This window comes from Phyllostomus discolor, chromosome 9 (assembly GCF_004126475.2).
Source record: "Phyllostomus discolor isolate MPI-MPIP mPhyDis1 chromosome 9, mPhyDis1.pri.v3, whole genome shotgun sequence".
NCBI lineage: Eukaryota > Metazoa > Chordata > Mammalia > Chiroptera > Phyllostomidae > Phyllostomus > Phyllostomus discolor.
Window position 1 is genome coordinate 46,316,511 of NC_040911.2, and position 12,052 is coordinate 46,328,562.

A 12,052-nucleotide genomic window follows, 5' to 3' on the forward strand; every position below is an offset into this window, starting at 1 on the left:
CCAGTCTGCATTCCCACCAACAGTGCACTAGGGTTCCCTTTTCTCTACAGCCTTGCCAGCACTTGTTGTTTGTTGATTTGTTTATGATGGCCATTCTGACTGGTATGAAGGGTATCTCCTTGTGGTTTTAATTTGCATCTCTCTAATGGCTAGTGATGCAGAGCGTCCTTTTATATGTCTCTGGGCCCTCTGCATGTCTTCCTTGGAGAAGTGTCTGTTCAGGTCCATTGCCCATTTTTTAATTGGGTTGTTTGTTTTCCTAGAGTGGAGTCATCTGAGTTCTTTATATATTTTGGAGATCAAACCCTTGTCCAAAGTATCATTGGCAAATATATTTTCCCATATGTTTGGTTCCCTTTTCATTTTGCTGATGTTTTCTTTAGCCATGCAGAAGCTTTTTACTTTGATAAAGTCCCATTTGTTTATGCCCCTTGCTCTAGGGGACATATCAGTGAAAATGTTGCTGTGTGGAATATCTGAGATATTCCTGCTTATGTTCTCCTCTAGGACTGTTATAATGTCATGACTTATATTTAAGTCTTTTATCCATCTCAAGTTTATTTTTGTGTATGGTGTAAGTAGGTGGTTGAGTTCCATTTTTTTGTATGTAGCTGTCCAGGTCTCCCTACACCATTTGTTGAAGGGGCTATTTTTACTCCATTTTATGCTTCTGCCCCCTTTGTCAAATATTAATTGACCATAGAGATACGGGATTATTTCTGGGCTCTTCATTCTGTTCTGTTGGTCTATATGTCTGTTCTTATGCCACTACCAGACTGTTTTGATTACAGTGGCCTTGTAATATAGTTTGATATCAAGTATTGTGATGCCTCCTACTTTGTTCTTCTTTCCCAAAATTGCTGTGGCTATTTGGGGTTGTTTAGGGTTCCATACACATTTTTGAAATGTTCTATATTGGTGAAATATGTCATTGGTATTTTAATATGGATTGTATTAAATCTATAAATTGCTTTGGGTAGTATGGTCATTTTGATGATGTTAATTCTTTCAGTCCATGAACATGGTGTATGCTTCCATTTATTTGTGTCTTCCTTAATTTCTTTTTTCAGTATTGTGTAGTTTTCTGAGTACAGGTCTTTTACCTCCTTGTTTAGGTTTATTCCTAGGTACTTTATTTTTCTTGTTGCTGTAGCAAATGGTATTTTTTTTCTGATTTCTGTTTCTGATATTTCATTATTGGTGTACAAAAATGCCTTCACTTTCTGAATATTGACTTTGTGTCCTGCTGTTTTGCCAGATCCACTTATTAGGTCAAGTACTTTTGGCGGGGAGTCTAAAGGATTTTCTATGTACACTATCAAGTCATCTGCAAACAATGACAGTTTTACTTCCTCCTTTCCAATTTGGATGCCTTTTAGTTCTTTATCTTGTCTCATCACTGTGGGTAGGACTTCCAGTACAATGTTGAATAGCAGTGGTGAAAGTGGACATCCTTGCCTTGTTCCTGATCTTAGTGGAAAAGCTTTTAGTTTTTGCCCATTGAGTATGATGTTGGCTGTAGGTTTTTCGTGTATGGCCTTTATTATATTGAAGTATGCTCTCTCTACTCCCACTTTGCTGAGTCTTTTTATCATAAATGGGTGCTGTATCTTATCAAATGCTTTGTCTGTATCTGTTTAAAGGATCATGAGATTTTCATCTTTCCTTTTGTTTATGTGATGTATTATGTTTATTGATTTGCAAATATTGTTCCACCTTGAATCCTCGGGATGAATCCCACTTGATTATGGTGTATGATCTGCTGGATGCAGTTCACCAATATTTTGTTGAGGATGTTAGTGTCTATATTCATCAGCGATATTGGCCTGTAGTTTTCTTTCTCTAATGTGTTTTTTTCTGGTTTTGAGATTAGGATAATGCTGGCCTCATAAAAAGAGTTTGAGAGTCTTCCTCCTTCTTGGAGTTTTGGGAATAGTCTGAGAAGGATAGGGGTTAGCTCTTCCTTAAATGTTTTGTAAAATTCTCCTCTGAAATTGTCTGGTCCAGGGCTTTTGTATGCTGGGAGTTTTCTGATTACTGCTTTAGTTTCACTAGCTGTTATCACTCTGTTCAGGATTTCTGCTCCTTCATTCAGTTTTGGAAGATTATACCATTTTAGAAATTTGCCCATTTCACCCAGGTTTTCAAATTTCTTGGCAAACAACTGTTTGTAGTAATTTCTTACAATCCTTTGTATTTCTGTGGTATTAGTTGTAATCTTTCCTCTTCCATTTCTGATTTTATTTCTGGGTCCTCTTTACATTTTTCTTGATGAGTATGCTTATAGGCTTATCGATTTTGTTTATCTTTTCAAACAACCAGCTCCTGAACTTATTAACCCTCAGAATTGTCTTTTAGTCTCTATGTCATTTAATTCTGCTCTGATCTTGGCTATTTCCTTCCTTCTACTTCCTCTGGGCTTTGTTTGTTGTTGTTTCTCCAGTTCTTGTAGCTGTAGGGTTAGGTTGTTTATTTGAAATGTTTCTTCCTTTTTTAGGTAGGCCTATAATGCTGTGAACTTCCTCTCAGGACTGCCTTTGCTGTGTCCCATAGATTTTGGACTGTTGTGTGTTCATTTTCATTTGTTTCCAGAAACTTTTTGATTTTTTCCTTTATGTCATTATTAATCCATTTATTGTTTAATAGCATGCTATTCAATCTCCATGAATTTGAGTGTTTTTGAGGGGTTTTTTTGTTTGTTTGTTTGAGGTTGGTTTCTAGTTTCAAGCCTTTGTGGTCTGAGAAAATACTTGATATAATTTCAGTTTTCCTGAATTTGTTGAGGCTTGTTTTGTGTCCTATCATGGGGTTTATCTTTGAAAATGTTCCACATGCTTTTCAAAAGAATGTGTATTTTGTTTCTTTGGGAAGAAAGGTTCTATATATATCATTTAAGTCCATTTGATCTACGGTATTGTTCAGTGCCACAATATCCTTGTTGATATTTTGTTTGGAAGACTTATCCATTGTTGACAGTGGGGTTTTAAAAATCCCCATGTATATGTGTGTTGCTGGTCTATATTTTGTTTGAAGTCCTCCAAGATTTTCCTTATGTATTTGGGTGCTCCTGTGTTGGGTGCATATATGTTTATAATGTTGATGTCTTGATGGATTCTTCTTTTGAGTATAATGAAGTGTCCTTCTGTGTCTGTTTTTATGGCCTTTTGAAGTCTATTTTGTCTGATACAAGTATTGCTAACCCAGCTTCTTTTTTCTGTTCACTTGCTTGGAATATTTTTTTCAACCCTTCACTTTCAGTCTGTATAGGTCTTTTGTTCTGAGGTGTGTCTCTTGTAGCCAGCATGTGTGCCTGTCATGTTTTCTTATCTATTCAGCTGCTCTATGTCTTTTGATTGGAGCATTTAATCCATTTACATTTAAAGTTATTATTGATAGGCACTTATTCATTTTACCCTCTTTGTACCTGTGCTCCTCTCTTACTCTTTTTCTTTCTCTTCTTATAGCAGTTCCTTTATCATCTCTCACAGTGCTGGTTTGGTGGAGATGTACTCTTTTATCCTTCTTTTGTCTGAGAAACTCCTTATTTCACCTTCCGTTTTAATTGAGAGCCTTGCTGGATAGAGTAGTCTCGGTTGCAGGCCTTTGCTTTTCATTACTTGGAATATTTCTTACCATTCCCTTCTGGCTTGTAGTGTTTCTTTTGAGAAATCAGATGATAGCCTTATTGGAGCTCCCTTGTATGTTACTGGTTGTTTCTTCCTTGTTGCCTTTATGATTCTCTTTGTCTTTAATATTTGTCATTTTAATCATGATGTGTCTTGGAGAAGGCCTCTTTGGGTTCATCTTGATTGGGATCCTCTGCGCTTCCTGAACTTGTGTGGCTTTTCCCTTTTCCAGGTTCAGGAATTTTTCTGTCATTATTTTTCTAACAGGGATTCTATTTCTTGCTCCCTTTCTTCTGGTATTCCTATGATTTGAACATTGTTGTGTTTCATGTTGTCTTGCAGTTCCCTTATGCCATCTTCATATTTTTTTAGTCTTTTTTTTGTGCAGCTGCTCTGCCTAGGTATTTCTCTTTACTTTGTCTTCCAGCTCACTAATTAAGTCCTCTGCTTCATCCAGTCTGCTTGTAATTCCTTCTAGTATATTATTTTAATTTCAAATAATGTATTCTTTGTTTCTTCCTGCTTCTTGGTTATAGTTTCTATTTCCTTTTTCATGCTGTTTTAGTTCACACTCAGTTCCTTATAGTTGTCGGTGAGTTTCTTCGGTATCCTTATAACCATCTGTTTGAAACTATCTGTAACTGATAGTTTGATTGTCTCCATTTCATTTAGCTCTTTTACTGGGAAGTCTTCCATTCCTTTCAGTTGTGGGTCATTCTTGCTTTCCCATTTTAGGTGACTCTTTTTGTTTGTTTCTGTGATTCTAGATGCTGTGCTTTTCCAGCTGACTTCATAGGGTGAACTTCTGTGGTAGGGGTTCTGTGGGACTCAGTGGTGTGGTCTCTTTGATCAACTTGTCTGGATGTTCTAGGATTACCCCTTCTTCCATTTGTGTCATCTCTCTTGTACTTGGGATTTAGCTGTCGGTTGCTCCTTTGTTGGTGGGTTTTCCCCTCCAGTGGGTTTACTGGTATTCACAACTCCCACCTTGTCTCGTATGGTATTGTACAAGTGTTGGTTAACAAAGCAGTGTTACCAGACAACCAAACCTACGTCAGCAAAATGAACCCACTACCACATCAGTAGTCTCTACCACAATTGAACTAAGATCAATAAAGGTAAAGAGAGATTACAGATATTATAAGATATGACAAAGGGTATATGAGATGACTAAAAGAGGGGAAAGTATTGTTGTGTGGTAAGAGGGAGGAGACTTGATAAGAGCTGGGATAGAACTGAGGTGAAGAAAGGGTGAGTGCAAAATTTACAACATAAGTGAAACACGAAAGCATGATGGAAACAGTGGGTAAGAAGGAGGAAGAGTATACTATGAGGTTTGAGGTGAAATTGAAAAGGTGCTGGACTAATGGGAAAAAAATTGCAGAAAAACCATAGCAGGGTCTGTAGCAATGACAGCTGAATGAAGTTTAATAAAGGTAGAACAGGAATAAGAATATCATCGAAAAGTGAAAAATGAATGTGAGATGTCTACAGTAAAGAAAAAATGAGTTTGAGAGGACAGGGGAAGCAAACTAATGAGAGTAGGAAGTAAAGCCCAGATTGAGAGAGGGTGGGGGAAAAAAAAGAAAGAAAAGGAGGGGAGAGAAAAATAAAATTCCTTACTCAGATGATTGGGGTCAGGGTGAAGGTGAAATGGAGTGAGACAGTGGGAGAATATTCTAGTGTAGGGGTGTCAAACTCATTTTCATGGTGGGGCGGGGCACATCAACCCTGAGGTTGCCTTCAAAGGGCTGAATGTAATTATAGGACTGTATAAATGTAACTACTCCTTAACTAGGGGCAAGGAGCTTGGCGCTGCCACCGGGTAGAAACAAGGTGCCTCGCCAGGTGTAATAAGGTGAAGGACTGGATTTGGCCCGTGGGCCTTGTGTTTGGCACCTATGTTCTATGGGATTTAAAGTACAAACAAATAGTGAACATATAGGAGTTTGTTTGGAGAAGTACAGCAATAACCATGATATTTCACCCAACTAGACACTGTTTATAAAAGGTGAAAAAGAAATAAGACTATTAGAAGGGAAAAAGAATGTGACCTGACATAAGAAAGAGGAGCGCTATGTGACGTTAGATGGAGGAGAAACAGTGAGAGTAAGGGTTAGAAACCCAGCATAGTGTGAGAGAAAATAAAGTTAACCACAACATTAATAAAGCTGAGGAAGATGGCGAAATGGATTAAGACCAAGGAAGGGTGCTGTGTGGGATTTGGAATAACAATGGTATGATAAGAAATATATAATCAGAATAAAAAGTAAAAGACCAAGGGTAGTGAGCTATTTGAAATATGAATGAAGTGAAAGAAGAAAAACTAAAATGCAATATGAAAGGGAAAATAAAAAAACAAATCAAACAATAAAAGCAAACAAAACAAAAGAACTAAATAAACAGAAGAGAAATAAAAAAAACATGTAATTCTGAAGGGTAGCAAAGTGAAATTTGTCTCAGCTGTTGGTGTTCACCTTCTGACTTCTTTCTGGATCCATCTCTGGTTTTCTCTGGGCTCCAGGTCTTACTGTCTTACTCCTAAAGAAAAAGAAGCTTCCTGGTGATTTTAAACCTACCAAACAGGTTTTGCAGGTCTTCCTGGATCCTGCAGGCCCAGTGGAGCTGGGCTCCATTTTCCCTTCCCTGTGGTTCCAAGAGGATGGGGGGCCCAGTCTGGGCTACAGTATTCACAGGTGCCCAGTTTCCAGCCCATACACTCAGAGCACTGTGTGGCCCACACTGTCCACTCCATGTATTTGTGTTAGGCCAGCGCCGATTATCTACCTGGTTGTGCAACCCTTTGGTCAGTCTGTGAGGTACCCTGAGTGGGAGCAGATTGCACCCACCCTCCTCCCCTTTTGTTGGCCTGGCCTCAGTGTGTGCCAAGGGCTCCATTCCTGTATTAGAAAAAGTCTCCCTGGGCTGCCTCTCCCAGCCCTTGCAGCACCTCTTGGATCAATTCGTGAGGCTCTGAGTGGGAGCAAATCGCATTCCCACTCCTCCCTCTTCACTGGCCTGGCTGATGCACATGCAAGGTTTCTATGTGCGTGAGGTGCCCACGTGGCTGCTCAGTTCTTTTTTTGAGAAAAATCTCACTGGGTGCCTCCTGCCGCTCCTGACAAGCACCTAGCTTTCCATACAGTCCAACTGACCAGTCCAGAATCTGTCTGTGACACGGCCACTTGTGGCCCATCTCTTCTTCCAGCTCCAGGCGTCACTGTCTCCCCAGTTTCTCTGGTACTGTTCCAGCCTGTGACCGCCACCCCAGCCCGGGTTCGTCCTATGGTTTGTTCTTATAAAAATACACACTTCCTCTAATTTTGACTGGGAGTGGTGTGCCTCCACCCACCATCCTTACCTGAGTTTTCCTGTAGTGCCTCCTTAGTTGTTTCCACTTCAAAATAGATCATGTGTTTTTGTTATCAATAAAATATATGTACTTTTGGAGAAAGAAAATACAGAAAAGCAAACTGAAAAATAAATGTTTCTAAGGTCTCATGCAAAAGTTTATGGTTATATTAATACCCATTATATTTAATTTTGCAAAAGTTGCTTTCATCAGAGAACAGAATATTTTCATCTTATTTTGGGGAATGCCATCATATTGCAAGTGCTGCTAAAAGTCTTAGAATGTCTGTGAGAGACCTATGATGTAGCCCATCATTGTCAGAATAGTCTGCACATATACTTCCTGAATAATGAAAACCAGAGCTTTTCCAGTCTTCTGTGACTGAGAATGAAATATGTTTCAGTCATATGTATGTGTGAGATAATCTAATATATTTCCAATTTCATAATTGAATAAAACTGACTGTCCTTGCTGTTGATCTGTAATCATTGCAAAATATAGTCATGAAGCCTGATACTAAAATGGCACAGTTTTCTCAGTATTCCGCATGACTTAGACCTAAAATTAGAGGTTTATTTTCCTTACAAAATAAGAAATCTGAGGCCGGTATGGCTGACATTCTTTACACGGATCTACCAACTACTTTATCTTTTCATTCTGCTCCCCTCAGCATACGGGCTAATATTTAATGCTTATAGACGGTCTGGGCATCACAGGCACCTGTCCACGTTCTGGAAGAAGCGTTAGCCAGCTGGTAACTTCCACTTCAACAGGAAGACGTTAGCCTTCCCAAAGGCTTCACCATGTATGATTTTACTCAGATCCCACTGCTTGTAACCAGCGCAAGATCACACTTAGTCCTTTTAGTCAGATGCACAGCATGTGGGAGAAAATCATGATACTCAAAAGTTAAAGAAGAAAAGTGGATTTTGACAGGTGTTTAGCGGTGTCTGCTTTGGAAACCAGTTTCTACTACAGTGCATGATATTTCTAAGGTTCAATATAATTATGAACAAGTCACTGAAATGACTGTACATTTTTACAGGTTCTAGTGTAATGCACAATTGAAGAAACAATCACGTTGGGAAGGCTATGCCTGGATAAAAATTACTTTCATTTCTCTCATTAGCCAGGTGATGCCTGTGACAATCATACTACGCAGGAGGAAAAAGAGCTGCCAGTAGTTACCAAAACCAGTGGTTCCTCGGTAAGTTATAGCAGGGCAACTGGGGGTGGGGATGAAAGAAGAGGTTTTTCTTCAAAACAATTGTGCAGAACTTTAACATGAAGCAACATAGTTAAGATGGCTGGACAGCTGCAGCTGTCACCATACCTCCCAGCCCTTAACTGATTTGTAGGAAGACATTCAGCAGTAAATGAGCCCTTGTTAAATCCACAAATAACTGCACACTCTGTAAAAACAGATACATACCCAGGAAACCTACGATTATTCAACCATTCTGGTTCCTTATATTTTTCCTCTCATTTAAAACCTCTCATAGGACGGTTAGGTGGAGCAGCAGCAGGTGTCCTGAGGGCTCCTGTTGTGTCTCCAGTGCGGGTGGGCTGCAGGCTCCGTGTGCAGACAGTACTTCTCACCCTCGGTGTCCAGTCCCTGCTCCTACCATGGTGGCACTGAGCCACTTCTGCTTCGTGCTGACCCCAAAAATGGCAAAGTCAGGCAGCCCTCAGGGAATGATCAGGCTGCTGTCAAACTGCAAATGGAAACAGTTGCTGTATTTGTGTTTTATCCCACAGCCTTTTCTCACATTTGTTTCTGCCTGCATTCCTATTGAAAGCTATCTTTTCTTTCCATTGATGCAGCTTATTTAATCTATTTTCTTTATTTTTCTATCCTCATAGTCCAGGGTGTCAAACTAATTTTCACCAGTGGCCACATCAGCCTCACGGTTGCCTTCAAAGGGCCGAATTTAATGTTAGTACTGTATAAATAAATGTAACTACTCCTTAACAGTTAAGCGAGAGGTCCACACTGCCACAGGGTAGGAACAAGGTGCCAGGCCAGATAAAACAAGGCAGAAGGCCAGATTTGGCCCATAGGCCTTGTGTTTGCCACCTGTGTCATAGACCCTCTTCTAACTTCCTCCTAAGGAGAACAAAGCAAAATGGTGAGTCCCTGCAGGTCTGTGCTCCCTGCTGAGATGGTATCGTGGGGAGGCTTTGAAAAAGCAGGGATATATTGAACCCAGATGTGATTACTCACACCTTCAGTCACTTTCCCTCATAATAAGGAGGAGATAACTGTCTTTTTCAAAATTTTCTCCATTTGTTCTCTTCTTTGGTGCTGTTTTGACTGGGAGGAAGGTAGATTTTGGGAAAGAGTTCATATGATTTCTGGACTCTCTCTCTCCCCTATCACTCATGTGAATGCTGCCAGGGTTCTCTTTTCTTGTTTTTTAGTTATGTTTTGTTGACTCCACTATGTTTTAGGAGAGAGAGGCTCGGTCATTTGACATAACTCTTCTATTTTATCCCAGAATGTAATCCCTGTTGTTTACAGAAAACTCCGTTTTTTTAATATTATAAATTATTTACAGTCTGTTCCATGCTGCTATTTTCCACTTTAAGTTCTCTTGACTTAGCCACAGCATCCTCTAATTTTTAAAGAAAGATCAACTTTGTCTTTTAGGAACATATTTTGAGTTTTCCAGTGGTACAATTTTATCCAGTCTGCTCTCATCTTTTTAAATGATTTCAAAGCAAAAGATTTGAACAGACACTTCACCGAAGAAGACATATGGATGGAAAATAAGCTCATGAAAAGGTGCTCAGTATCATTAGTGGTTATGGAAATAAGGCCAAATGATATATCTGTATGTACCCTGTACAATGGCTGAAATTAAAAAGATGTATCATACCAGCTGGTGCTACGGATGCAGAGCAACTCGGCCTCTCAGACATTGCTACTGGAAATATAAAATGGCCCATCCACTTTGAAAAATAATTTGACAGCTTCTTAAATTGTTACTTATATACCTACCATAGACCCAGACATTCTACTTATAGATAATACATTAATATAGTTTTACAGAGACCATCCACAAATGTTTATAGCATAATGGCCCCAAACTGGAAATAACCCAGTTTTTTTTTTCCTGCAGATAAATAGATTAACAAATTGTGGTATATCCATCCATATAATTGAATACTAGCTCCCCCCAAAAGCAGTGAAATATTGATATACACTATAGAGATAGACAATGCACCGTGGATTATCACAGTAGAAGTGGATAAACCTCAGAATAATCATGCCATGTGAAAGAAGCCAGAAAAAGATATTCAGCTTACATAAAATTATAGAAAACATAAACTAACCTTTAATGATAAAAAGAAGATTAGTGATTGCCTGGGGACCTGGTGTGAACAAGGAGGGCAGGGAAGGGAAGATGACAAAGAGGCATGAGGACATTTTGGGGGGTGCTGGTTTTGTTCATTGTTTTGATTGTAGTGGTTTCACAGGTCTATTTGTCCAAACTCGTCAAATTGTACACTTTTATACTATTTAAATATGTTCAGTTAATGGTATGTCAGTTATACCACGATAAACCTGTTAAAAAGAGCACATACAATGCTTTATGATTTCATTAATACTCAAAGTGTTTATTCAGCAATAGGCTGCTTCCAATAAAGAATAGTCTATTCGTGTATTATTTGTGGTTGACCCTTGACTCTAAATCACCCACGCCTCTAAACCTGAGCAGTTACAAAAGACCTGCAGTCTTGTCTACAGTCATCACAAACCTGCTGTACACATCACTACTTGTGTAGAGAAAGCATTTCCCACGTGTGCAGTTGACATAAATGAATTAATCAATTGAGGTGTTTATTTACAAGGCAGTCGGTTGAGTTTACTTCCAATGCCTTAAGGCAGGGGTGTCAAGCTCATTTTCACAGGAGGCCACATCAGCCTCGAGGTTGCCTTCAAAGGGCCAAAATCATTTTAGGACTGTATAAATGTAACTACTCCTTAACTGTTAAGGAGTTGAAGTTACATTCGCCCTTTGAAGGCAGCCTTGAGGCTGATGTGGCCCTGGGGAAAGTGAGTCGGGCACCCCTGCCCTAAGGAAAATCACATGGCTACACTTGTGTTGACTCACAGTTCACTGAAGAATATAATCACACCATCTGTGAACAGTTACATATGGGTTTACTTCATAGAAGAAGAAAATCTAAGGAACCCTGATTTAAATAAGTAGGAGTATATTTTAGTCACAAAACCAGAAAACTCTTGGTAGGTAGACCAAGGCTGGTGCAACTCAATACAGTGCAAACTTTAGCATGAATGTCTAACATTTTTCTTGCATGCTGCCACCTTAGCATGCGGCTTTAATCCTTACACTTACCAGATGGTCAGCAAAGTATGGATACCACATTGGTGTTTCTATAAGGAACACATGCCAACTGACTATCCATTATTATTAGAAGACGTAATTCTGGAAAACCTGCACAGTAGAATTTCTCCTATTGTTCATGGAGAGACTGTTACACTCTTATTTTAGTTGCCTGAATCTCATTCCTTTAAGTTAAATAAGCTTCTTAGGTTATTTTTGTGTACTCTGTCTTCAACATTTTTGAATTTTGAATTTATTGCTGGAGTTCTGAACTTTTGAAAGAATTTGCCTTTTATTTCATTGGTCTTGGTCAGAACTCAGTGAGTACTTTCCGTCAAAGAATGGTTTTCTTCAAGTTCAGAGTTGTCTTCTGTTCTGTCATCATTATTTCCCCATTTTCTGTGCCCCACCCCTCTGGAACACATGTCGAATGGTTGTTGCTTTGCTCAAATTGGATTTTAATATCTTCTAAATTTTTTTTATGTTAGTTTACTTCGTGTTCTAGATTTCTTCAACATTATGTTCCAAATTAGTAATTTTTTTCTTGGTCATTAATGTATTATTTTTTCAACTTGCCTCATACTTTTTGTAAATGTTAGCAAACTTATTCTTCTTTCCCAAGAACAACTTTTTCTCTCTGATGGACCAGGTAGTATAGCCATAGACTCTTGATTCATTACAGTGATCCATAAATCACTGTGAGGAAAACAATTCAATTATTT

General features: G+C 38.9%; 1 protein-coding gene across 5 annotated transcripts in view; it reads left to right on the forward strand.

Annotated features, from left to right (window-relative positions):
- ARHGAP28 (Rho GTPase activating protein 28) overlaps positions 1-12,052 on the forward strand; it is a 218,652-nt gene that overhangs the window by 142,501 nt on the left and 64,099 nt on the right. For 4 of the 5 annotated variants that reach the window (XM_036009298.1, XM_028524908.2, XM_036009297.1 and 1 more), the window contains one exon: positions 8,108-8,185. The exons of the other annotated variant lie outside the window; for it this stretch is intronic. In XM_036009298.1, the coding sequence (XP_035865191.1) occupies positions 8,108-8,185 (78 nt within the window). The remainder of the gene's footprint in view (positions 1-8,107; positions 8,186-12,052) is intronic. 5 annotated transcript variants of the gene reach the window in all.